The sequence below is a fragment of the Contarinia nasturtii genome, unplaced genomic scaffold, assembly GCF_009176525.2.
Source record: "Contarinia nasturtii isolate CC-2019 unplaced genomic scaffold, AAFC_CNas_1.1 Cnas_scaffold_187, whole genome shotgun sequence".
In the NCBI taxonomy this organism is placed as follows: Eukaryota; Metazoa; Arthropoda; class Insecta; order Diptera; family Cecidomyiidae; genus Contarinia; species Contarinia nasturtii.
Genome location: NW_022197544.1, coordinates 3017034 through 3043766, shown reverse-complemented (window position 1 = coordinate 3043766; position 26733 = coordinate 3017034). Strand labels below are relative to the sequence as shown.

General features: G+C 32.5%; 2 protein-coding genes across 9 annotated transcripts in view; both read right to left on the bottom strand.

Moving 5' to 3' along the window:
* Positions 1–26733, bottom strand: part of LOC116352416 (zwei Ig domain protein zig-8) — a 54304-nt gene that overhangs the window by 13628 nt on the left and 13943 nt on the right. The window lies entirely within an intron of this gene.
* On the bottom strand, positions 6–25781 carry LOC116352408 (uncharacterized serine-rich protein C215.13). Of its 4 annotated transcripts, none has more exons than XM_031784975.1 (11): positions 25649–25781; positions 8763–8963; positions 3315–3375; positions 2883–3185; positions 2115–2804; positions 1902–2052; positions 1715–1837; positions 1500–1634; positions 663–1313; positions 441–599; positions 6–368 (listed from the first exon to the last, which is right to left on the bottom strand). In XM_031784975.1, the coding sequence occupies exons 2-11, from the start codon at positions 8801–8803 to the stop codon at positions 316–318; spliced, it is 2367 nt and encodes a 788-aa protein (XP_031640835.1). In that variant the 5' UTR covers positions 8804–8963; positions 25649–25781; the 3' UTR covers positions 6–315. The 4 variants fall into 4 exon arrangements, with proteins under 4 accessions (XP_031640835.1, XP_031640837.1, XP_031640838.1 ...); XM_031784977.1 differs by lacking the exon at positions 25649–25781 and adding an exon at positions 25481–25602; XM_031784978.1 differs by lacking the exon at positions 25649–25781 and adding an exon at positions 25492–25602.

Genomic DNA, 26733 nt, shown 5'->3' with positions numbered 1-26733 from the left:
TTTCCTTTATTATAATTTTAGCTAGAATCGTGGCACAATTTAAAACAAAATTTACTTTTTTTTTAAATTTAAATGAGTTTTACATTTGTTTTAGTCAACAAAATGTCAAGAATTAATCGCTTGAGTATTATTTGAAAATGGTGTCCATTGTCCATGCCGGTTTGCTTCAATAAAATCACAATTGTTCGTATCATAACATTGCTTGCCGTCTTTACTCTTTTCTATGTTGTTGATTTACTATGTACTCATTCAATATTCAGCTAGATATAACATCGTTTACTATTCTAGTTAATTTTATTGTTAACTAAAACTAAACTATATTGTACCAGGTCGGCGTATTGCTAGTCTTCTTCTATTTGCTAATAGACCTAAAACAATAAAAAGCCAAACATTAAGACAAACAATTTTTGGCGTCAAAAAAAAAACAACAACAAACAAACCTAAGCCTCGCGGTGCTTCAGAAGATGCTTCAACTAAAGCTGGTGGTGCTTCTTCTTCTTTGGCATTACCCTCATTTTCCAAACTATCCTCTTTCAACTCACTTTGTGGATGTTTTACTTCCTCTGATGCTTCGTTGTTTTCTGTAGCTGGAGTTTCCTCTGTAAATTCAGACAGATATACATTTTTGTTACCATATATTTAATGCGGAATCTTGAGCTAACCTGTAGTTGTTGATGAGCCAATTTTTCGACGGGAAATTAATGGATTTACTTTTCGATTTGCATTAATATATGATGCAGCTGTCGGTTGTTTGTTAGTATTTGTGGCTTTTGGTTGTATTTGAATACGTGGACGATTACGTAGACGATTTAGTCCAGTTTGTGGAGTAGTTGATGGTTCAGCAGCAATTTGTTCTGATTCAGCGTCAGCAGCGGATTCTTTGTTCGTATCAACTGTTGATGTGCTGCTTCCTGCTGTTAATTCAGTTGAGCTACTTATTTCAAGCGATTGTTCGGCTGACGCAGATACTTTGGCAAATGGAGAGATTCTGCCCCGTGTGGATAGTAATTGATTTGGTCGTCTAAGATTGAAACGGGACGATGGTTTTAATGCGGCCGCTGTTGATGATTTTTCTTCACCATCTAATTTTGCTTCGGTAACAGATGATTCAGTATTACCATCTGTTAATGGTGCTGCCGTGCTAGAGGCCGTTGCTCGTGATCTTCCACGTAAATTAAAGGTTGGTCGCGTACGTAATGGCCGTTGAGTTGATGTACTTTGTGCAGATGTATCAATTGCATTTTCATCTGCATTCTTTTCTTCAGAGCTTACTGAAACAGGGGTTGATGATCGAAGATTGAAGCGATTTCGTGCTGAAATTTTTGGAAATATTTTATTTCATCAATTAATTGAATAACATATGAATGCTCTAGAATAAAAAACAGCATGTTAAATAGTTGCATATCAAAATCTTTATAAAAAACGTCTTGTTTCGATTTGATATCCAGCTATTTATAATGCATTCATGTGTAATTTTGACAAATCAAAAGTGTTAGTACTTCGGCCTCGTTGTACAGATGCGGACACACTAACTGGTTTGGTGCTTGATTTTACACTTAAGTCTTCTTCGGTTGACGTGACAGCTGTTGATGTTGGACGTGTTCGACCGCTGAATGTTGGTCGCGAGAATCGATCTGTATTTCGCAATTCAAATTTATAAGTAAGATTTTCTTTATCCTTTTAATTGCAAATGTAGGTAATGAAGACGGCTTACTCTTGGGTTTATTTTGAGTCGATGTAATTTCCGATGAAAGCGGAGAGCTTTCCTTTAATTGTTCTTCTGAGGTTACTTTAGATTCCGTTGGTTTTGATCGTCCTTTCAATGTATTTCTACGACCTGAAATATTAAAGATCCGATTACAAAAAATGTCTCTCCATGAAGATAAACAAACGATTTTGACCTGCGCCAAATGATGGAGTACGTCGACCATTAATGAGAGTCGATGGTTCGGTTGTTGTGGTTGTGGTTGTGGTTGTTGTCGCTTCAGTAGTTGAAGCAGCAGTTGTTGTTGTTAGTGTTTCAGTTGTTATGAGCTCCTCTGTGGTTATTGGCTAAAAATAAATATAAATTTTTATCATTCAGGTGTTTTGATTTATTGTTATTGGTTTCTTACCAAACTATCTGATAAAGTGCTTGATTCGTCGAAAGGTGTAACGCTTGTGCTCAAGTCAATATTTGAATTTTCGTTAACTAAATGTGCATACAAATCCAATGCAACTTTGTCCATAACCTGTGTGGTTGTTTCCTCACTATCGCTAGTTGATGTGGCACTTTGTGGTACTGATTCCGTTACACTAGGTGTATTGGTTGGATTTTCGCTGATTTTCAAATCATTTGCTTTCGAAAATTCATTTTCCAAAATACGTCCCTTTGATTGTACTTTTTCACCGCGATTAAATGACTGACTGTCAACTAATTCCAAGCTCGGACGTTTGATGCTTATCTTTTTTGTTGTTTCATCTACATTGCTGAGAACCTGAACAGATGGTGTGGCTGTACTTCGCGGCGGGAATCTCGTATTCACAGGCAAACGTTCTTCGCTTGTTTCTTCAACTACTGGAATTGATTGACGGCCTTTGCCGCGCGATGTTGGCAATTCATTACGTTCAAAGCTTGGTTTTGGTGTCGTGCTGATTTTATCGTATCGATTTTTTCCATTATTTTGGCTTTCAATCGATTTATCATCGGTAACAGTTGCTGATTTCTTAGTATCCTTATCCTTATCATCATCATAGTAGTAATATACGTACTCGTATTCATAGTCGACACCATTCGGTCCTTTTTTCACTTCAATTCTTGATGTCTAAAATAAAATTTTTGGTTTATTTTATCAAAATTTAGTTTTGTTTTGTTTAGTTTCAAATCTTCTTTTAAAAAATACCTGTTTCTTTTCCGAGGTAGAGTCTACAAGAGAGTCCACAACAACTGTGTCATCTTGAGCTTTGGGTATATACTTAACCGTTGTTTGAACAGGAGCTGATGTTGTTGTTGTCACAATCGTTGTTCCGACCTTCGATGCTTCCGATAAAGGACTCGAATCATATTCGGCATGACGTTTTTTTGCATCAATTGATTGTCTAACATCAGCGTTAATCAAAGCACTTGTTATGGGATCTAATTCAGGCCGATTTTTTGTCGAATGGAATGAATGTTTGTCCAAATCGATTGCTCTAAAATGCCTTTGCTACAATTCGAAACAAACAACGTTGAACTTAGTCATTTAAAATGTTAAAAGAATTCAATCCCAACAATTCGTCATCAAATAAGATTAAAAAACTGGGATAAAACCCGATGTGAATCAGTTCTATCTCACCTTTATTTCGTATGCGTCTTCCGATTTTGCTAACGCCAGTAATACAAGTCCAAAAATAAATCTAAAAAAACCAACCCAAAAATAAAAACATAAAAAATGGATAAATTAAAGTGGATTCAATAAATAAATGAAAGAAGCAAATAAACCAAAATAAACATATGAAGCAAATATGTAACGGTTCATATTGTATTATATACTATTACAACGTAAGCACATTCGGTTCGATATTCAACTGGCCAGCCAAAAAAATGTCAACAACTATTCAATTGGCCAAAGATATTATAATGTTGAAATTGCAAAGAACTCGATTTCACAATTATAACAAGCGTGACGTTTTCTTTGTGTTTTTCAAACCATACCGTCAGTCAGTCCAATTGACTTACGAGCAAATCATGATTGACGTTGCAACGAGATGTACAATAGCAGTCAATGTACAATAAATGCACAGTTCGCAAGCATATTCTAACCAGAAATGACAGAATACACAATACATAGGTATGACACAATGAGTTCATTGTTTGTTTACTTATAAGAAATGTTTCATATGTTTTAATATATCGAAAACATTTTTTATTTCAACACTAAAAACGTTATTTTCCACATTTTGAGAATTTAAGGCTGACAATTTTCGAAAATCTAAGTCCCAAAATTGCTTGTTAGTTATTGTGTTATTTTATTAGAACGTTTCATTTTTGTATCGATTATTTTCTCGGTTAGTTTCTTACATTCCGCTTTAAGTTTTTTTTATTCTTTTTTTGCGATATATTTCGTTTTTTTGATGCGGAAACTTTTACTCTCGTCCAATCCATGTTTCTTTAGATTTTTTTTTCGATTATCTAATAAACTAGTTCAGTATGGCTTTGGTACCGTCTCCAAATGAGCGATTTTTGAAAGGTCTTGGTTCAGTCACTGTAATTATCGCATCTGTATGCAAATGACCTTTGAATTTCTGAAGAGAAAATCCAAATACCCGTTTATATTATATATTTTCGGCACCACCACCGCCGCTATTGTTGCTGGTCTCTTAGAGCTAGTTATGTTTGCACATATATTTATTATTCATAATATAATACCACTTGATGGTGGTTTTGTTAAAATGTTAATTTCGAGATAACTAATGTAAATGTTTCAAATATACAAGAAGGTAATGTAAGAGACGACATAAGAAAAAAATAAGAAGAAGAAGAAGGAATTTTAATACATGAATCACGCTTGAATACGCGCATGATGAAGCATACGATCTTTGAAGGTCAATCAAAAATTCCAAAATTCACTTTCACCGAACGATTTAATTGAATGGAAGTGTTCAAAGAGAGCGAAGAAACAAGCAGAAAAAAAAAACATAACAGACCAATAGACTCTCAATGTGCGCCAAGAAATCCACAAAATACCAATTAACAGGGAAAAAACGACATCATTTAAGTCATTTTATCATTAGCATAATACATACACATTGTATTTCAGCTTTATTTTGAACACTTTCGAAAGTTTCGCATTACAATGGGAAAGTTTTTTTTTGCTCGTTCATGTATGCATTTTTGATGGAAGCATCCACAAGTGGCCATTCAAACATTCATCTATAATAACATTTCTTGTTTGATCTCTTTAAAAGTGTGTGTTGTGTGGTCCTCTATAAATATACACATAATAACTATATATTTGAATACAGGACAAATGCTTGAATGCTGAATAAAGATGAATGAGCATTCTTAGAAATCATGAGCTCACTGGAATTCCGCCTGACAACTAAGATGCAAGAAAGAAGGAAACATATAGGAACTTTCGCTATATCATTTCACCTCAAGGTAAATGTTCAAAACATTCATTTGGAATGCCATTTAAGCAGTCGTAAGAGAAATATACATACATATATGTTATGTATACATGGAATATATTCCATTCAAAATCTCAATCGAACAAGCAAGCAAAAGCAAAAAAACATTAGATCATGACCGAAGCGTTTGTAAAATATTTGAAGAGAGTGGGCTTCAATTCGATGCGTACATATGTGATTGGTAAGTGTATTGTAAATTCAGATGCAAATTTCGAAATGATGAGGAATGTACTTTCATGTTGAATGGCGTTGTTGCGTTGTTTCTGTTATTGTCTGTTCAACTCTCCGACGATGTTTCATTTCTATTTTTATGTTTAATACTTTATGCGAATTTCTTTTTCTAGAACAATAAAATGTTGGTACTTGATCAGGAATTCAACGTGATCTGACAATTTAAAAGCAAATTTTAATTGGTATACTGCATCTCAAATCAGAAAGCTGAGTGAATGCCTAAGTATGGTGGATGTACTTCAGAATGCTGTTTGAATAGCGGCAATGTGTCATGTACGTGAGTGAGTGTTGAACCCGTTTAATAATGTGTATTATGTGCAAGAAATGAACGAAGTGAACTAACATTAAACCATATCTACATTTGTTGGCTGAGTTGCTCGCTCGGTTTACCAAAGAATGTTTTTATTTTTTTTTTACTCGTCGTTTTATGTTTCTTCTTCTTTGTTAGTGCTCTTTCACCATCTCTTTTTTTCTATCTGCTATATATGCTTCTCACTCTCTGCTGTTTTGTATATTGCAGCTAAACTTCTTGTTAGCAAGTGTTGTTGTTCTATCATCTGTATGGTACCGTGCATTGTGGACCGTATTTTGATTCGTATCGGTTTTGTTTTGCATTCATAAGCTCGTACACACGCTTTGCACATTATGTGTTACATGCACGAAAACCATTTGACGATATCCCAGCATGTATTGATACATTAAGTTTAATAACTGAAATCATGTATTCATTGTGGCATATAATCGAAGACGCATTTGACGCATTTATAATGCATTCGTTTGAATAGCTTGAACCCGTACGTTTCATTTAAATGACAAAATGTTAAAATAAATTACAAACAATGTGGAATGGAAACATACCACAAGCTGAACCATTCAATATCACCATATGTTTGCTTTTGCAACCACATTGAAGATAAATGAAGAGAATAATTTTCAATTCATTTTTAATTCAAATGGAAAATCACGACTAATGACACATCAATTTTGGATTTTGGTACCCAGTTTTCATTTAAATAATAATATTCTTGTTTTTTATGTTTCTTTTTTTATTTATCTTTTTGATCGTTATCATAGTAATATGTAGCATCATCACCATTGGCATTGTCGACGTCTCTGTATGTTGTTTCTGGTTGTTGGTTAGATGTGTGTCTACGTGCGTGCCAAAATTCATATAGTAGGAGATTTTGGTATATACACAATATTGTGTTATTGATATTGCCAGACGAAAAAGGTGCAAATAGCTATAGACAGAACCATATTTGACATTAGCGCATTGCTAAATTCACATCAGAAATAATTGGCGTGAAATTCGGCTTCGATATTCAAAGGCTATTTTTTCCTTTCTCTCTTTAATGCCAAATTGTATGTCGATGTGGAGAACTTAAACTTTTTAGACTCGAAAATTTGAGCACATGAAAATAATTGAAATCCAAACGGACGATAGATAAAATGTACTAGTGTTGCAACTAGGCCAGGTTTGTATTCAGTTTTCTTGTCTTCAATATTGAATCTAAAATAAAACGTGTGAGTATTGCATAATTCATTCGGAGAGAAATGAAATGGTTTATTAGTTACTGCATTTTTATTGGGCCAAAGAATGTGGCGTTTGATATTCAAAGAAAGCCACATTATAATGAAACATAAAGAATAAAATAAAATGAACGAGGAATAGATTACATACTATGTAAACAAAGAGATACAGAGGAAGTAGTAACAAACTCCACACACAATGAAAAAGGGCATATCATTCTGTAGAATTCATTTCATGATAGGTAAGTGGAAGCACATACACACGCACACACTTACTTCTTCACGAATAGAATCAAAAATGAAAGCCCTACTTCTACTCAATAAAGTATTCATCGCACATTTAGTTACGAATTTATGCATAATTTCATTAGATAACATATACTCAGCGCCCCAAATCAGTTGCAATGTAATTCTTGGTTTTTATTCACAGTACACAGAAAAGTTATCTACCAAATGTTTTCGTCACTCGTTCTTCACCTCGACAATGGTTTTTTATTTGATATCAGTAAATTACAGTAATTTTGTGAGAGACATTTTCCAAATTAAAGATTCAAAACATCGCCATACATGAATTTTAATCATTTTCAAATACAATGAAAATAAGGATTTTTAATTCTATAAATTATGAAAAATCATAATGAAGACGGCCAAATTTTTTATCTTTGAATTGTGGCTTAAATAGATGAAATTTTCAAAAGAAACTAAGCAGTATTTTTCAAGAAGGCTATTCGGAAGCTTACTTTAAGACCTTCCCAACGATATGCATATGTCCGGGGTGTGTTAATTGGAGGCGCCACAGTGGCTGAATGAAAATACATCATGAGCTAAGCGGCATTTTATAGCTTAGACTTAGGCCTAAAATCGATGAAATTTTCAAAGGAACAACTTAGGCTCGTTTTCGAAATAATGGCCGTATGCATAGATTCTTATATAATTCGCATAGGTCGCCCCAGCTAGAATTTTGAGAAAATATGCGATTTTCCTGGGGTTTTTGACAAGCAAAAAATTATTCCATTTTGCTAGGAACAAACAAAAGCATACGGTACATCTTTGTATTCTGTTATTTTCCTTTCAGACTTTCATTGTGTAACGCAGTATATGGTTTGTAAAATTCACACCAATTGAACAGAGTCTTTGCTCGTTTTAGTTTTAAGAATTCACAATATCGCAATAGGTTAAAAGAAACCCAGAGCAACGAGGAACTACGGACACCGCTGAAAAGTGAGCCTAGTACACTCCCCGTTTCAATCAAATAACCCAATACTGAATACAAGCACTCATATCGAATTTTATTAATGCGAAGAAATAGGCTTTTGTACATTTATAAAGGGTGTTTCAAAAGCGATTTTCGAACTTCAAATTGTCAAACCGAAAGTTGAATTGAAACCAGCTCATATATTAGATCTAGATAGATACACTGTCATTAGACAAGACAATAACTCAATTCACCTTGTGGTTTGTTTTATTTCAATTCAAAGTATGAACATTTCTATTGAAACACCCTTTATTCACCATCAAAAAATGTGAATATGGTAAAGCAAAGGAAAAAAATTCAGCAAAATTGTGAATTGGGAAAAAGGTGAATGAAAAAAAAAAAAAATAATCCCACTGCCAATGTACACACTTGCTTCATGACTTGCTTGTTTATACAAATACATTTCTCAAATGGATACCAATTGACACAGTCGGCATTAACAACTTTTAAGTGACAATGCCATATTGCGTGTGCGTTTTGATCATAAGACCTAAATATTTACGCAAATAAATTAATGAGCAAATGGAATCCAGATGGAATTGTAATAAATGCAAAACCGAAAACTTAAAATAAAATAAAATTAAATTACATCACTTACATGCAGCGAATCATCATCTTTTGAACACTTTCACTTTTCATTGAAAATAAAACCTTATTCTTTTGCTCTCCTATTTATTCAATGTCGACGTCGTTTATGTCAACTTCTTCTTCTTTTTCTATATTTCTTCTTCGCGTTACCAGATTTCGCTTTATTCCTAGTATGTTTTTTATCTTTATTGATTCGGTGGTTTTGTTGTTGCTATAATTCAATATGAATTTAAATAAAATTAATAAGATTCGCCCACATTTGTTGAATAAATTGCCTTAGCATTAAATATTAAAAAGTGTAGAGAAAAGTGATTAACCGTGTATTATTTATGATTATTTGCATTCTTATATCTGCATAAACTGATTAAAATGCAACTAGTTTAGTGTACAAAAGCAATTTTGTATAAACCAAAATCATTTTAAGGATATTGAGGGGGAAAATGAGATTTTTTTAATCTTTTGCATCAACACAGTTGAACTGATAAAAATCACTGATATTTTTTAATACTGACTGTCACTATGAACTTTTTTCTTTGTTTAAATTTAATCTTTGGTTTTTGTTTCTTTTAGAGTTTTTTAAATTCCATTTTTATTCTACTTAAAACGATGTCATTATTCATCGCTATGTTAATCCATACATGTGCTTTCCATATTTATATGAATCGTTGCACTGAAAAAAGCTTTTATTTTGTTTCAACGTACGCAATTTTCAATTTTCGAATTTTTATCCTGATGCCATAATTGAATTTTATTACAAGAGCATGTAGATTCCACGTGTTGCATGACAAAGTACGCACATTTCAAAAAAGACAATCTAAAACTATTTACTACACCAAATAAGACATAGAAAAAGCCATTGCTAAAGAGCAAAAAGATTCACCGTCTTTCATGTAATGATGGTGATTTTCATTGTTGATTTATTTACTTGATAATTGCATCGGCTTGAGATTGCGGTTACTCATTTATTCACCTGTATCTACAGGTCAATTCTAAATACATTTACGTGGTTTTTTAAAATTTCATTCTGTGATATATGCAGTGTCTCCTTCTCATGGTGTGTTATTTGTTTTAACTTGAATGAATTTTGGGCAAGAAAAATGTGTCCGAATGTAGTTTCGTACAATACGTACATTGTATAAAGATAATATACTGTAGTTTAAAATAAAAATCAAATGCATCAGAGACAGTAAATTATACTGTAGACCGCAAGGAATGTATTCTTGCCTGATACCAGGCATATCTGACGACATATTGTTTGCTTCTGTTTCGAAACGAAACTTCCGCATTTAGTTTCTAACCTGAATTTGATCGTACATTTGAATACAAAAACTGTGTTGCATTCCAGTTTGTTTAAGCGCAACTCAACTAGTCGTTTCTATTTTTGCCTTGAATGCTTTGATTTGTTTTCCGTGATTAAAATAAACTACTGTAATGAAAATGTCAGAACACAAGTGAATGTAAAAAGGGCAGAGCGAGAGAATGAGAATGAAAGTAAAATAGTATGCGAATATTTAATTTGCTCTTTTCACGTTCTCGATACTTTTCATATAGCACAATAGTTGTATGCTCTTTTATCGTATTATCCTTGTTCAAATTATGTGAAATATAACATACTTTATCAGTTTATCATCCGAAGTCGAAATATTGAATTGATATTTTCTATTGATAAGTAAGTTTGTTGATATTTTCATAAATATCAAATTTTAATATATTTTATAAAAAATTTTTTAATATATTTTATAATATATTATAATTAATCATTGAAAATGCAAACTTAGACCTTGTTTGACAGTCAAGCTGAGTGTCAGTGTTTTAGCCAATATACGAAATGGATTTACCTATAAAACAGTTGCAACGAAAGTATTTTCAAGGTTTTTTTTACAAAACATTAGTTGATTGCCACAGAAAATTGAAATTTAATATATTGAGCACCTAAATGCACCTTAATTCATCGAAATTAAGAGACGAGTGTGATGTGATGTCGTCTGTTTGCTTCATCTTCCATAAAAATTCACCTTTTCTTTCGTTTTATTTTTCTTTTAATGTTTTTCTGTTTTCTTTTCGCCTTTTTTTTGTTGTTTTTAATATGAAATGACAAAATACATAAATTTTTACTCATTTTATTGGATATAAATACATCTTTACGCAAATGCAATTCAACGTGATTCACACATACTATACGTTCTCCGCCGAAAACGGAATAAAAACGAAACACAATAAAATAGTGTTGAAAATACGTACGAAATACCAGTTTCGCATTCCAATGGAGCATTATGATATCGCTTATTATTAACGGAATAAAAATCACAAATGAAATAACGAGAGAAAGAAAGAGGCGTACAAGTGAGACAATGTGCTCGTTCGTTATATAAGATTTAAATAAGAGGCGACACTCTGCCGGTAATATTTATTGTTGTTGTTTACAGGGTTTGCTTTCGTTGTTGTTTGTTGTTTTTTTTTTCATCGCTATTTTTATATTTTTCTTTATAATATAATTAATATTTATCTTGAATTTCATGAAATCTGCGGTAAGTTGATGTGCGATATAGTCCACTTCCTGAAATTTTAAATTTTTTGTCTGCGATGGTGGGACCAAAAACAACATCAAGCTAAATAATTGAGAGTTCACAATAATCATGTGAGTTCTCAAATTTCAAGTGAAAAAGCAAAACTAAAAAAAGAGAAATAAAATTCTTCACAAAAAGAAGACATTTTTTTCGGCGAGTTCAAAAGATAAGCAAAGAAGATTAGTTTGAATGTTCAAAATAATTTAAATCCAGTAACATTTTATTTGAAATTGGTGATTTCATTCAATGTAACGAATCATAACATAAAAAAGATCGCTTGAATAAACATAAGATAGCATTAGTGATGGCAATGTCTCGAGTCTTGTGGAATGAATATTTCTCTTGTATTATTTATGTATGTATTCGCGTATGTGTATGTGAGTGTGTGTTGCTTGTAATTTTTAACAATTCGATAACACGATCAGCCGTGGCTGCTTTGAAGATTTCGGAGAGAACAAAAATTGAAAATGATCATTTTAAGCCGAGATTAAATTTCTTTGATTTTGGAATTTTAAGTAACGAATAATAATTTGGCGCACAAAAGAAGTTTTTCTCTTCAAAAAGTATCAAATCGTTTCGCATAAGATTGTCGCAATCATCGCGGTGACCTCTGACTATGTAGTTAATAAGATCTGACTGTGCGAAACGATGCAAATTACAACACATAACATCTGTTTTTTTAAAGATATTTTTAGGAATGGACAACAACATTTTGAGTTGAGTAAATCCTTTTAATTCTATGTAGCTAAAAATCTTTTTAAAAAGGGGAAACATCATTCAATACTCGAAATGTTTTCTTTTGTGTTTTTAAAAGTTATTGTAGAGTATTGAAGTGCAGTATAATTATTACTAATGCAATTGCTTTGATTGTCAAAACAGCGGATTCGTACATTCAACAAAAATCCATACAGGAAAATATTACAACGTCAAATAAAAGACTTCAGTAATAATGGACCAATAATTAATTGCAAGTGAATGAGCCCATAAAGTCACCGTAATTTGAAAATATAAGGCTATTTGAATATCAAATGCCAAAGAAATGCGTTGGTGGATAGATTGGCGTCAAGCTGGCCAGCACCGAATTTGCACATCTTTTTTAATTTTTTTTTTATTTTCTCTGCCGAACACGAGTAATAAGGGAAATATTGATTAAATAAATAGATATTATTTGAAACACGTAATATTTTCCAATTACGAGTTTGTTGTTCGATGACGGCGATTATTATGCAAATGATAGAAAATGTTTTTTTTTAATCGAATGAAAAAGACGAGAAAGAGAAAAACTGAAAATATTGTTGGTACGATTAAAAGTGGTATTCATTGAAATTGATTGCATGTAGGTAATATTAAGTGTGCATATGAATAGGGTTCGGTCATTGTTGTTGCTGGGTGTGACTCACATTTTATGCAAACATTGTTTGCATGAATTAATATGGACACGAGGAAAGGAACGTATCAAATGAGTGTGAACGTATCTCTTCCCTCCCCTCCCCTCCTTTCTCTCTCTCTGGAAAACGAGAGATCCACGAGAAATGCATAAATAAAAATTTTCGCCTAAACTATGGAGACATCATAAAATGCGCGAACACTTCAAGAGGAAGCGGTTAGCAAGTGAACGAAAAATATTTACGCAGCGAACAAAAATCCATTAAGAAAAGCGAAATGAAACTTCAGCTTTCGTTAAATGATTACATTGAAAACAATTTTTCCATCTTTACTTATTTTGCATGTATTTCAGTGAACATTTTAGCTTTATGCATGTACATGCACTGCACTTCCAGCATTTTTGAAATCGACCGCACACATACTTTCTCGTTCTCTCTCTATATCTGCTTGAGCACTATCTTGATTGCGTACAGATAAATGCATACATTGGAACGAATTTTATTTAAAAGTTAAATAAATATTATATGGCGATACCGATGTGTAGTACGTGACGTTTTTTTCGTCATTTCAACTTACAAAAATTCACAACCACAGCCGTAAACTTAGTTAGTGCTCTGGTTTCTTTTTGTCCTTCTACTTTTTCCTTATGTTATTTTTCGATATTTTCACTATAAATCTCGTTAAGTAAAGAGCAGGATAGAAGATGAAATCTTGTTTGTTTTGTATTGAAACATATCATTGAAATAGGGAAGCAAACATGAAATATATAAAAGTGACACCAGCTTTAATACCGTCAGATCAATAGACCGAACTTTGATCGAACGAATTATTAATCTTGCAATTATTGGTGAAAAAAAAAATCCTTGATTGAGAGCAGAAATCATAACAACAAAATGTAATGCCAATACAATTAACATAATATTTCTGGTAATTAGCACAAACATTGACATGCATAAATACACAAATTTAATTTAAAAGGCCAAAAAATTGTTTGTGTGTGTTTTGTTTATAATTGACAATTCATCATTGTATTGCTATTTTTGTTCTATATATAACGACTGACTACAATTAAGCAGCAAAAACTATGCCGAAAAAAACAAGCCAAAATGTTCGATATTAAACTTTTCTTCCGACCTGCCGCAGAAATAAATACGGTATATATATAGCTGTTGGATTAGTCTCAAAATGGAAGGGACGATCTTCTACCCTTAATCAAATTGAACAAATGTGGCACAACAATCAAAAGAAACAAAGTATAAGTGAGCAATATAACCAATAGTTATAGCTGAACGAAATGAATAGATAAAGTAATCCTCTAAATCCAAAATCATGTTTTTTTTTTTCTATGGAAGTTGAATAATATGTACACACAGAGCAGCGTTTGGTAATAATACGCAGGCAGCTGAAAAGTAATAGCGAGTCTTATGTGCGAGTGATGGCACCAAATGAAGAACAACATATGCATCATTTATCTCGAAATTCGGTGGCGGAAAAGCTTAAGTGTATAAACAAGAGCAATGTACAAATTTCAATTTTTGTTCATCATGTTATTGCTAATTTCATAGATCTATTCGTATCTATTGGCATGCATTTTTTGATAACTACAAGTTTTTATCATATCTGTGATGTGCGTGCGTATCTCTCTCTCTCTCTCTCTGTCTGTCTGTCTCTGCCAATTTGTGTGTGTGTTAAATAATATGTTATATGTTCAAATGAGTGTGAGAGTTTTGCCACCAGAATAAATATTCATATTTAGTTTCCAGGTGAACGGACTACATAAGAGTGAACATGAATATTGAAGAAAAAAGTTATTTGCGTAGATGCGCTGGTTTGTGTAGATTATTGGATATCACAAAATGCAAAATCAATTCTATAAGTGGCCGCAGGCATTTTACACAACAATCAAGAATACGCGTACACATCTCATTGAACACTAAAAATCAAGTGTTTGCAGTTTCGATAAGTAACCGGATGCTGTGCATCAATTTGCATTGCATAATTAAACGTGTTTTAACGCTCCACTTACAGCTTACAAGCAGCACTAGGTTATCTTTTGTTTAGCAGTTCCACCGTGTTCCACAGTGTATGGGCTCACTGTTCACACTTACACTATAAAATGCAAATATATAAGTTATATTCACACATGCACAACAAAATGCGGCCACAGAAAATTGGAGAAAAGGAGAAATGAAGAGAAAGGATGGAAGAGATATATTCAACCAAATCTAAAACGAATGCTATTACGCAATCAGAGCAATACATTTGCATTTGGAAATTTTCAATATGATTCTTTTAAATTGTATTCGTGTTCGTATCTATGCCGTCTGTGTCGTCACAATTTTGTTGCTGATGCTGTCGTTATTGTTTTCGTTAACCTAGCTTTACAGCAATCAAACACAAAAAAACGTATCGTGCATATGATTTGGATGTGAAACTCCCAGTAAAAGGGTACGCATTGAATCTTTTGTATCTATATGTATTTTGAGATCTATGCAATCAAAAAAGTAAATTGCAAAATGTTCCAGCATTTCAAAACTTTGTGAGAATGATGCATTTGATGACCACCTTTCAGATAAAAGTTATGACATTCAATGTTCTTCCTCTGTCTTATCATTCGTGCAATTCATTCATTTATTTTTCGTATTGAAAATGAATTATTTTTCCTCTGATCCACATAATCATTGTTGTAAACTTCTGCGAGATATAGAATCAGGTGACACACAAAAACACAAAACTGCCATCACAATACCGGAATTATTCTTCCATCCACAATTTGGTTTAGATAAAATAATGCTTAGCATATAATTTCCAAAACAATAGTAACTTCTAAAACTATTTGTTGTTATCGTTGATTTTGTTTTCTTTGTCATTTGATCTTACTTATGCGATGGCTACAGAGTGCATTGAATATTCTATATAAAAAAAGAATATATTCGAATAAAGCTCTTGAAAAATATAATGCATCAAGCACAATGGCCAATATACAGGGGAGCGAACTATTGTTATCGTAATACAACAATAAATTCGCAACGTTAACACAAGATAAACTGAAATCATGATTAAGTCATCCATAGAAAGACGAGAGTAGCATAAAGGAAAAGCATCCTATGGTGAAAAGTGTAAAGGAAATGAGGAGGAGAAGAAAAGCGAAAAGCAAAAAAAGTATCACTCATAAACGAACACATGCACATACAATAATGCTAACGACATAGCCCTGTAAATCATGGAAAAAGAAATCTCCAGATTTTTGGTCTTGTTGGGTGTTGTTAAGCTGTCACTAAAAGAAAATCAATGGATATTGCATGTGTGTTTTTCGCTATGTTTTCTGTCTTGTTCGCTTTTTCCATGGCTTTTTCTCTCTCTCTCTCTGCCCCTTCATTCTCCATTATTTTTTTATTCTCTTTGCGCTCTCGGTACTCTCTATGCTTTGCACTTCGATTTGCTTTTGCCATAAAAGTTGTTGTTGTTTCTTTTTTTTTTCTTTTCTTTTCACGTGACAGACATTAAGACAACAACATACAAAACAACATACGTACGCTCTTGTACATTTCTCAGTTTCCTTTTTATTCGTTTGACTTTATTCGTGTGCGTGTAAATTTTGATATAAGTCACAATTCAACGATAGCTTCATCTTTGTGCTGAATGTAATTACATGACGCGCAATTGTTTGATGGAAAAGTATGTTGGATTTCAAGACAATCCATTGATCTATTGCAAATGGGCAATTGCGATACAATATACTTTAATGTGAAATCGATTTTTCCATTCTGCGAGTACGTTTTTTCTGTTGCCAATGCTGCCGACTTTATTTCTTAATTATCATTTTTTTTCTCATTTTAATTTGCTCGTATCTATGATTGTGTTTAATTGCAGTAATGCACTTTAACCGTTCACACATTCAAATATAACTAAATTGTACATTCCCATACGATCACATTTTGATAAAAAAAAAATATATCAGAGAGTGTATCGAACTCCTAACGAAATGAACGAAACTTTATGATGGTGCGCACACACAGCAGAAAGTACCACTGAAAGGTAGCTGCACAGAAACATGTGTGCTTTATATCGATACTGGTTAACTGACCTATTGAGAAATGCGAAAACACAACCACACTAGTAAAGGCGTGTTTGAAAAAATAGAAAAATATACTGTCTACAAAAATAGACTATTTATTGCTTACAAGTTTTGTATATGCACTGCATTTTTTTTCTCTCCACTTAACCTCTTTCACTCTTTTCTCACTGGCTTCGTTCATTCGGCTTGTTTTGATTTTAATTTATGTTTTGCTTCGTTTATACATGTGTGTTATGGTATGTTATTGCTTTCTGTCTTATCATCATTTATTATTTATCATTTGTTCCGCTTTTGAGATGGAAAAATAGTCATAAGATATTGTATTTTCCAAGAAAATGGCAACTCACTTATAAGTTGTCGTTGTTAGTTGAATGAAATTGAAAGTTCGAAAATAATTACAGTTTCTGTAATATATGACGACAGCGACTATGACAATCTTGTAGATTTACATCACTTATAGATGTAATCATAATAGATTCACGGTTTGTTGATTTCAAATACGCATAACGGATAATATAGAATTCAGTTTGTTGTATTGTGATAAAGGTACAATGTCAAATCGCATAATAATACAATGCAAATCAGTCATTCCATTTTTTTCATTCGTATTCCATGCAGCGATAAAAAATTAAAGTGAAATTGTATATTCAAAGATGAAAAGTAATTCGATTACTACAAAAATATAATTTTTATACTAAACAGTGATAAACCACAAAATATTTGCTTATCTTTTCTATGACCCGAAAAAGTATCTGTATCATGATAAATTGTTTGTTTAATTTCTGAATTTGACGGCTAACGTTTTTCATCCAAAATATTTTATCTGCACTAATTTCACTTTGTGTTGCTGTCAATCAAACAACACAATTGCAATTAATAGTAAAAACTCTATTTAAACACAAGATATGAAACCGAAAATTGTAAAAGGACAGGAAATTCTACGAAGAATTAACGGTAGGAATCGGTAGGAATACGGTGAACGGTCAAAAACGGTCGTTGCTTTTACCACAAAATGTTGCAAGAAATTTTTTTGGTAATGTTCTATACCAGTTTTTGGTCAGAGACAAAGTTTCCAAAAACTGTGATTAAATATTGGCGTCTGGTTGGAATCATTTATAAACTATAAACAAAGAAAAACTTTTGTCGTGTTTGAATTTGAGTTGTCTCAACATTATTTTACTATTCGCATAGTAGAACAGCAGCAGTCTCTCGTAAACGATCGATTTTATTAAATCAAGCCTCTTATACATACTTTGTGAACAATTTTGTCAGAGCGGAAAGTTTTCCAGCAAAACTGTTCATTGTGCTGTCAGGCACAGCCATTTCAAGAAGGTGGAAATCAATGTGTGCGCATATAAAACATACATTTGAAATTTGGATAATGATCTTAAATAAATTCCCATAATGAAATAGAAATTCAATTATAGTTAGCAATATCAACGGGCGTCAGTTGTATTCAGATTCAGAAAATCATGTTGATAATGACGTAGATTCGAACAAGTACTTTTTCACGTGACTATGAAAATGTATATATTTTCTGATGTCAACACTGGCTATTTCTTATGTTCTGTTTTGCATTTTGGCAATACACATTTCGCTTGGCATTTTCTTTTCTTTTGTCGATTCTTTTTCCTTATTCACTCTATTCTTTTTACTCAAAAGTTGACTTTGTTTTTCGACCATTTGCTTTCAATATTCATTATTCTTGATGGCATTGTGGCATTGTTTCTGCAGCATATTAATTTTCCGTCGAGTTCGGGCTTTGATTTTTACTTGCCATTTACAACGTTAATTTTGTACGCATAATGACACCTATTTTATTCGAATTTATATTTTATTCATGAGCTTTTGTTTCTTTCGCTAATTGTCAAACTACTATACATGACTCAAGTTCGTGGCATTTTCGTTTGCATCGCTTTATTGACATGGTTTTATGAATGCAAAATGGTTGGGAAATAAGGGAAAAAACACATTTGACTCTATTAATTTAAAATAAAATTGACATTTTGTTATGCTGGGTATATAGAGAACACTGACGGTGTCGTGTGGTTGCGGTATTGGCATCACCATGGCCTGTTTACTTTCAATACATATCGCACATCATTTGCCACGTATTTTGGACATTTATAAATCACATTCGAATTATGAATTGAATGAGTTTTCGTTTCCATCTCTCATTCCATCGTACATTTTTATTTTCAATTTCAATTGTTTTCATGAATTATCATGTAATTTTTGTCATTTTTTTATTATTTTTATATCGTTTTTTGAATGCGTATCTTTACGCTTTTGTGTAGTTGATGTAGCATGTATTGTTGTTATTATATGAAAAAAAGTTAGATTTGATTCAAGTTCTTGCCAGCTATGAGTGTGAAAATATTTTTAATTCGATATAATTTTGTGTATGTGGACCATATTTATGTGGTTTTATTTATGATTTTACACTGAATTAAGTTCATTGAGTTTTTAGATAAAGAAAACAAATCAGTTCCAGTCATTAAGAGCTATATAACATCACTTGTGCGTTTTCTCCTCATGTCTTCAATATTGAAGAAATCACAAAACGAATCTTTGAAAAAAAAAGAGTCAAGCGTACGTTTGTCATTTTGAATACAACACGGCATGCGAAAAAAATCGAAAGAAAAGAAGAAATATATTACGAAAAATAAAAATTTAGTAAATAGTGCAAGGAGAAAAAAGAGTTTGTAAATTGAATGCATGAAGCGTGCATTGTGGTGAAATATATATTGAGCCAGAGATAGTGTGAGATGAATTATCAACAATTAGCGCTCTTTGATTCATTCGTTTTCTTTTTTGTTGTCTTGATTTTCAATTTCGATTGGAATTTTGTATTCCGTACATTGAAAAGCGCATTTCAGTGATGGGTGTGAGCACGCATTCTTATTGCTGTGAAATTTTGTTTTTTTACAACGTTCGCTTTCATTTTACCATTGTTCACTGCAATCTCAATTAAGTTAGCATTCAATTTGAGATTATTAAAGTTTAAATATAAACAATAATTACGCAATATAGGCAGATGTTCACCATATTCACTTACTCTTTAGATAAAAGAGATTTAAGGCACGTTAACGGCCAAAGGAGCCGCCTCAAAATTTACACTAAAAACGGAAGTCAAATAATTTTCCGTCGCAAAATAGAATATACTCTGTTATACACCAAATAAGAAAATGAATGAATAAAAGCCATTGACTTTAAATCTCTGTTTAATCGTTTACATCACATACTATAAAAGATACTCATTGGCCACAGCAGTATTAAACATCCCCCACTAACAAATGGACTCCCGCATAGTGGCACACTTAATTTAACACAGTGCAACATAACACAACACAACACAACACAACATAGCACTGCACATCAAAACATAATATAAAATAAAACATTTTCTTATGATTTTTTTTTTTTTTTTTTTTGATAATTCGATTTGGAATATTGTTTTAAAAATTCGATATGTATTCATAAACATTTTTATACATTTGCTAAGTATCGAAATTGATTTTTCTTTCATTTAAAAAAAAGAGAGAAAAAGCGTAATCTAATAATGTACTATTATTGGTGTTTTGGTTGTTTTTCGTGAAACTTTTGTTGTTGTTACAACGTCTGAATTTTAATTAAATAGTGTTACGTTGGTAGTATTGAATGAAAAAATCGAACAAGAAAATTGCAAAACAAATATTCGCAAATGGGAATTCAATTATTTATGATCTATAATGGTTTTTGAATCGAAGCTACCATTAACTAAGTTAATTGCACTATGTTATCACAATTGTAAATTATTGCATTGATTCGTGTTGAAAATAACTCATATATTGAACTGCTTTTCGGCTCCGTAGACACACTTACTGTGTCGAATTTTTTATTTCACCGACTTTGGACAATGAGAAATAGAAAAATGCAATGCATGCACATTAAATGGTTTCCTAATAGAAATCGAAAAGAATTATAAGCTCGATTCTATAAATCTACACCTATAATACGTATATGCGAACGGCCAGTGTTACACTCAATGGTTTTGATAAAGTATTTTGGTAAATAAATGACACTTACTGAAGAAAAGAAAGACACTTTTGAATTGATGCTGAAATCTGTATTTCATATGTATATAATCAGAACAGTTAACAGCGTGCATAATTCCCGTGTAATAGTCATAAAAACATTTGTTTCATGAATGTTAACTAGCGAATATGAGTGTATATTTATGTTCCAACATGATTGGCGCTCATCACACAAGAAAAGGAATATTGTTCCCATACCAACAATAAAGACATAAATATAAATATGCACAAGCGATGAAAGAAGGAATCCTTCACAAAACGAATTTCGTTCTATTTCCAATCTTATATCTCGCTTTTTATCTTCCATTTTATTTTATCGGCCGTAAGCACACAAAAATGTTGTTAACGTTTTTAATACATTTTAATGTTGGAAAATGTAATGCTGTGACCCATTTTGGTGATCATTTTCGTGTCAAATGAAACGGAGATTATGTGCAGTAGTCCAAAATAATAATATTTCGTTTGACAACATAATGTGAACTCTATCGTTTCATTTGTATTCATTTGGAAAGGGATTTGCGTAATTTTATTTAAAAATCTACAAAAGAACATTTTTATTTTATTTATTTATTTTTCTTTGCTTTATGTATAAATCTACAAGTTCGAATTTCGAAAAAAGAAGAAAAAAATAACAACGACGATGGCGAAAATGAAAATGAACAAGATAATTTCTTTGCAATAAAATTCTTTAACCCGAGTATGAGCGTGTTCAAATGACGGAAGTTGCCTCATTGGCCTGGCATCACTTTTGATTTTATTCAAAATGAATGAAGCACTTGATAATGATCAGTTCTTTTTGCGACGAGATCCTCGAAACTTCTATATTGAATGCTTCAAAAATATTGACAACATTAACAGCCGATATCCCATACCGCCAACGTTCTGTGCTATGGTAGAAACATTTAGTCAAACGGCCAAGTAATGAAAAGAGACAATCTGAACACTTGACGTGAAGATCGACTTGAGGTATGCTGGTACCGCAATCGAAAAAATGTTCAAAGATTCGATGGAATCGACACCCAAAATGCCAAACTGTTTGCACCGATTCAATTTAACAAATGGTAATGAGCAAAAAAAAGGCCGACCTTTTATTGCGTAATCTGATTGCAATTGGATGGCGACAACAAAAATTGGTTTGAATCATTGTGGTTGTTCGATAAAATGCAATGTCAAATAGAAGTTTTTCACAGTGATACCAAACAATAGAATACTATTCACGAAATATTCTGGCACAATCCAAACTTTGCCCACCGAAAATAATCTGCTCTTGTGCTGTTGTGCGATTACCATTTAAAAAGTATGTGAATGATTCCTTTTCTTGGTATAAAAATGTACTGACAAACGAGCCAAGTCTAGCTAAATATAAATCATCGAAAGACAATATAGAGATCCAGCAATTATCCAGCAAATCTTTAGAATTTGTTGTTCATCGTCGATAAAATCAATCAAATGAGAAAACAATCAAAGTGTGACCAATAGTGTTTCCGTATCAGTACTGTACACCAAACCAAAGCAAATATGAAATGAAAATATGGGTTCACAGCCGGACAATCTTGAAGGCAAGAAATATTGGCATCGATCCGAATGTAAAAACGTCGGCTATAATGCGTCGGACACGTTCAGAAAACACCTGATGAAACGGCTCTTGAGGTGAGATATTTTGAAAAAAGACAACAATAAGACGTCAATGAGATGATCGGAGATGCCGGCCAATCGTTCATTTGGAATAAAGAGAGGAAAAAGGTGTCCGAAATCGTGTAAATTTTTGATCAGCGTCAAAAAACTTGGCCATTCAGTGGTAATAATGAATGATGAATGGAGAACATGCGGGAATTACCAAAAATGATTTTCAAGGAACACAATCAATACTACAATTATATTTCATAAGAGACTGTATAAAATGCAAGAATGTAGCGCATCTAGCGCTAAGTATAGATTACACTGAATTCTGTTGTGGTGTTAGTTGAGTGACAGTTTGGGCATGAGCTCGGTGCGAGCACAATTTTTCAGATCGAAAGCATTTTCTCGGCGAAAAAGCGTTTTTTTCTGTTTCTTATATCACTTTTTTCGGCGAAAATCTCTAGCAAATCGAAAGAATTTCTCTTCGTTTCAAGCGAAAACGATTGCTGAACTATTGGATTTAGTCGCTGAACGGACTACCAGATAAAATTACGTTTATGGTTATAAAACATGATTTAAAAAGAGAACGTACAGTAATAAAGCATCAAATCAGCAATGGCAATTGGGGAGTAACCCAACCCCTCCGACCCCTGGAGCTCAGGGTCAGAAGCTATGGTTAGGCTTGAGTTGTGTGGCCTTGTTGTACGTTTGTAAGAGTACAGTAGTACGGAGGGGCGGAGCCCGTAGGTGAGTAGAATTTTTTGTAGCGTTTTTTAAATCACATTTTGTTCATTCGTTTGTTCGTTCGTAGAATTGTGTTGCGTTCGTTCGTAGATTTTAGGTACAATTATTATCAGCTATAAAACTTTAAAAAATATCTTTGAGTTTTGTTTTCGTCATTCTATCACAATATTGAGTTAGCCCGAAATGTGGGCTCCAAATATTATCCAAACGAGTAAGGTACAATTAAAAATAAATTGCGGTACTATTAAGTACATTTTTGGTACAATTATTATCAGCCATAAAAATTTAAGAAATATCTTTGAGTTTTATTTTGGCTAGTTGACCGGCAAATTGAAGTACCCCGAAATTTGAACCTCAAATATTAGCCAAACGAGTAAGGTACAATTAAAAATAAATTGCGGTACAATTAAGTACATTTTTGGTACAATTATTTAAACCTAGTCCCCAGTTTCGACTTTCACATGTGCGGACATTCGAATATACATCCAGAAAATCAAATGTTCGAATTGTTCATTCGTTGTTCAGATTGTTCGTACGAACAACGAATACGTTATAAAAAGTACGTATATAAAGAAGTATTGCAGTACTGAATGGAAATAGGAAAAACTTTAAGTCGATTTTTCTCCCTTTTCCAATGAGAAATCGTGAAAAATAAGCAAACAACACCCGGGATATGGCCTGTACTTCAGAACTTCCATAATGAGATTCAATGAAACAATTCAGTTTGAATTAGAATCCATGGACCAGCCGAATTCTACGGGATTTGGACTTTAGGCCATCGAATCGCTTCGGTCTTGTGGAGTCGAACAATCCGATCATTTGGTTTTCTACGAACGAACGAACGCAACACAATTCCACGAACGAACGAACAAAATGTAAATTAAAAAACGCTACAAACGAACGTTCGTGGACAGTTCTGTTGTGTTGTTATATCCACCATGTATACACTCATATTTCGATTCAGCTAAGGTTGGCGGCGAATAAATATTATTATTATATTGCAATTTACCAACAGTTATCAAAATATCAATTGGTATTTTCATACGATCTTCACTACAACAACGCAGTTGACATTTGCTCCATTGCGCCACAAATCAAATGTCAATTATGCTGTAGTTGTGACGATTGTATGAAAATATCAATAGGTTTGAACAATTCCACTAACAGTATTTTTTGTGTGTGAAATGATCATATGTCCGTTAATGGATGTAATTACTTTTTACGTATAATATTTATTCTGAAATATTTTCTTGTAAAACATTGAAAATAATCGAATCAAGCTATGTCCGCGTTTTCTCCAAAACGAAAATAAAAGCACACATGGTTAGAAAAAACAAAAATAATGACCCTCTCAGTTTGCTTAATTCTCAAATAGCCGGATTGCTGTTGTGCACTTTACTGTGTGCCTTATTGCCCAAAATTCGTCAGCAAATACAATATTGAGAGGCACTCAGAAACGCGTAAAAATCACCTCTGGTACAAAGCCATGACTTTATTTGTAAATATACAAATCACATCACTGAAACAACAAACCAAAGTCATAAGACTCATTGAATACAAAAGTAAAGCTCAATTCAAAAAAAAAACGACTAAAACATATAAATGGAATGAAAGCAAAAGTGTATAATCCGGTTTTTTAGTTGTTGTTTTTTTAAATAATCTGAAACTTAGTTCGTATATTGTACACGGTATGTATAACCCAGACCAAGTTTGTTACTCTTCGCGTAACCTTAGGTACCATTTTATGAATGGTGAATTCTCTCTAACTCTATATTAATTTAATGAGACAAAAACCAAACAAAAATAAAACAGTGAAAAAAGAGAAAAAACCCGTGGTTGAATTCACTTTACACATTTATTGCTTTACACTTGGTTTTTTTTTTAAATTTTAAAACGGCATTGGTATAACCGTTCCTTTTTATTGTTTGCTTTTATGCCTAAATATTGCCATGAATTTGAATTCATTTTCAATATTTGTACAGCTTTCAATTTGCGGATATATCATTTAATTTGTGAATTGCCGCGCGCGTTTATCAAAAAATTATCGTTGCAAAAAAAAAATTACATGGTCAAGTAAGGAAAATCACCAATGTCGGCTCGGATATTTTATTGAAACATTAATGTTTGCTTGTTTCGATTGATAATATGTTGTCTTTTAATTTTTTTTAACGATTTAAGTTTACTGTCACCACTTTGCACGTCGCAAACGCGATTGTTCACTTAGTTTAACGAAAACTTGAAGGCGAAAGGTAATTACTTTTCATGTACCCGTTTTCTATGGATTTTCTTGTTGCCTTTATTTAAGGTGAACGCTTTTGCATTCTGCAATACATTGTTATTATTTTTTTTTTTTACTTGGTTTTAATACTTATTCTATATAAGTGATGTTGAGCACTACTTGAAAAAAAAAAAAATATTTATCTACCTGTAACTTCTCCTTTCACTTTAAACGAAGAAATGATCGAGTTACTAACATAGAGGGGCTTTTTGTACAAACCGACCAAAAATAAACCCCACTTTTTCTTCTTTTAAGTCTGTTCGTTTTTGTTTATGTTTGCTTTTTTGGTGTTCGTTAACGATTTCTTTCTTCTTTGCTCTTTCGATTTACTTTGCAATGGATGTGGTTACCGCCGCTGTTGCTGTTGCTGTTGCTGTTGTTAGTCTTTGCAGCTGTTATAAGTTGTCAAGCCATTATATTGCTATTTCTTTCGTTTGATTCAACATAATTGTACTGGTGCATTCACATTCATATTTATTATTATTCAATGCTTTCGTTTGTGTTGATCTTTTATGTTGAACGTAATAAAAGCAAACTATAGTCGAATAAAAGTCCCAAAATCGGCGATCTGCTCTTCACATGTTCGGTAAATTATGGTTTAATAATTGACGACTAGTGATTATGTGGCATACTGGTGCATATTCATGCTTAAACCAGTAAATCAAGTGATCTGTGTATATGGGTATTTTTTTTCTTTATTCGTTTGTTGTCCAATTTTTCTTACACTTGATGGTTGGTGTATATGGACGATTTTCGATTATACACTTTCCTCTGTGCATTTATATTGATACCTCATGCATATATTCATTACGTATAAAATCTGTCTTGAAGACCTTTTATACTTGTTGATATTGATACTTCATGTCCTTGAGCAGTGTATTCATAGAAGTTTTCTAATTCATTTTTTTCGACTCCCTTGGCATCTCTAGCATCTGTAGATCTACATTTCATTTTAAAATAAGACCATTTAAATAAACATATATCACACGTATAGCACTGCACACAATGTTAAACCTGCTTTGTGATAGAATCAATCAAAAAGTCAAGTTTTAACTGTAAGATTTTCTGGTAATTTCAAAACCTGAAATATCACTTAATTTATGCTATTCACTTTTCCGAAAATAAGCATTTCCGGAACAATGACGTTGCTTAAAACTTGCTTGAAATATTGCTGTACACTGTTAAATTTTATTTATATTTTATTTCAGTATATTGAATTTCAAGTTTATTGA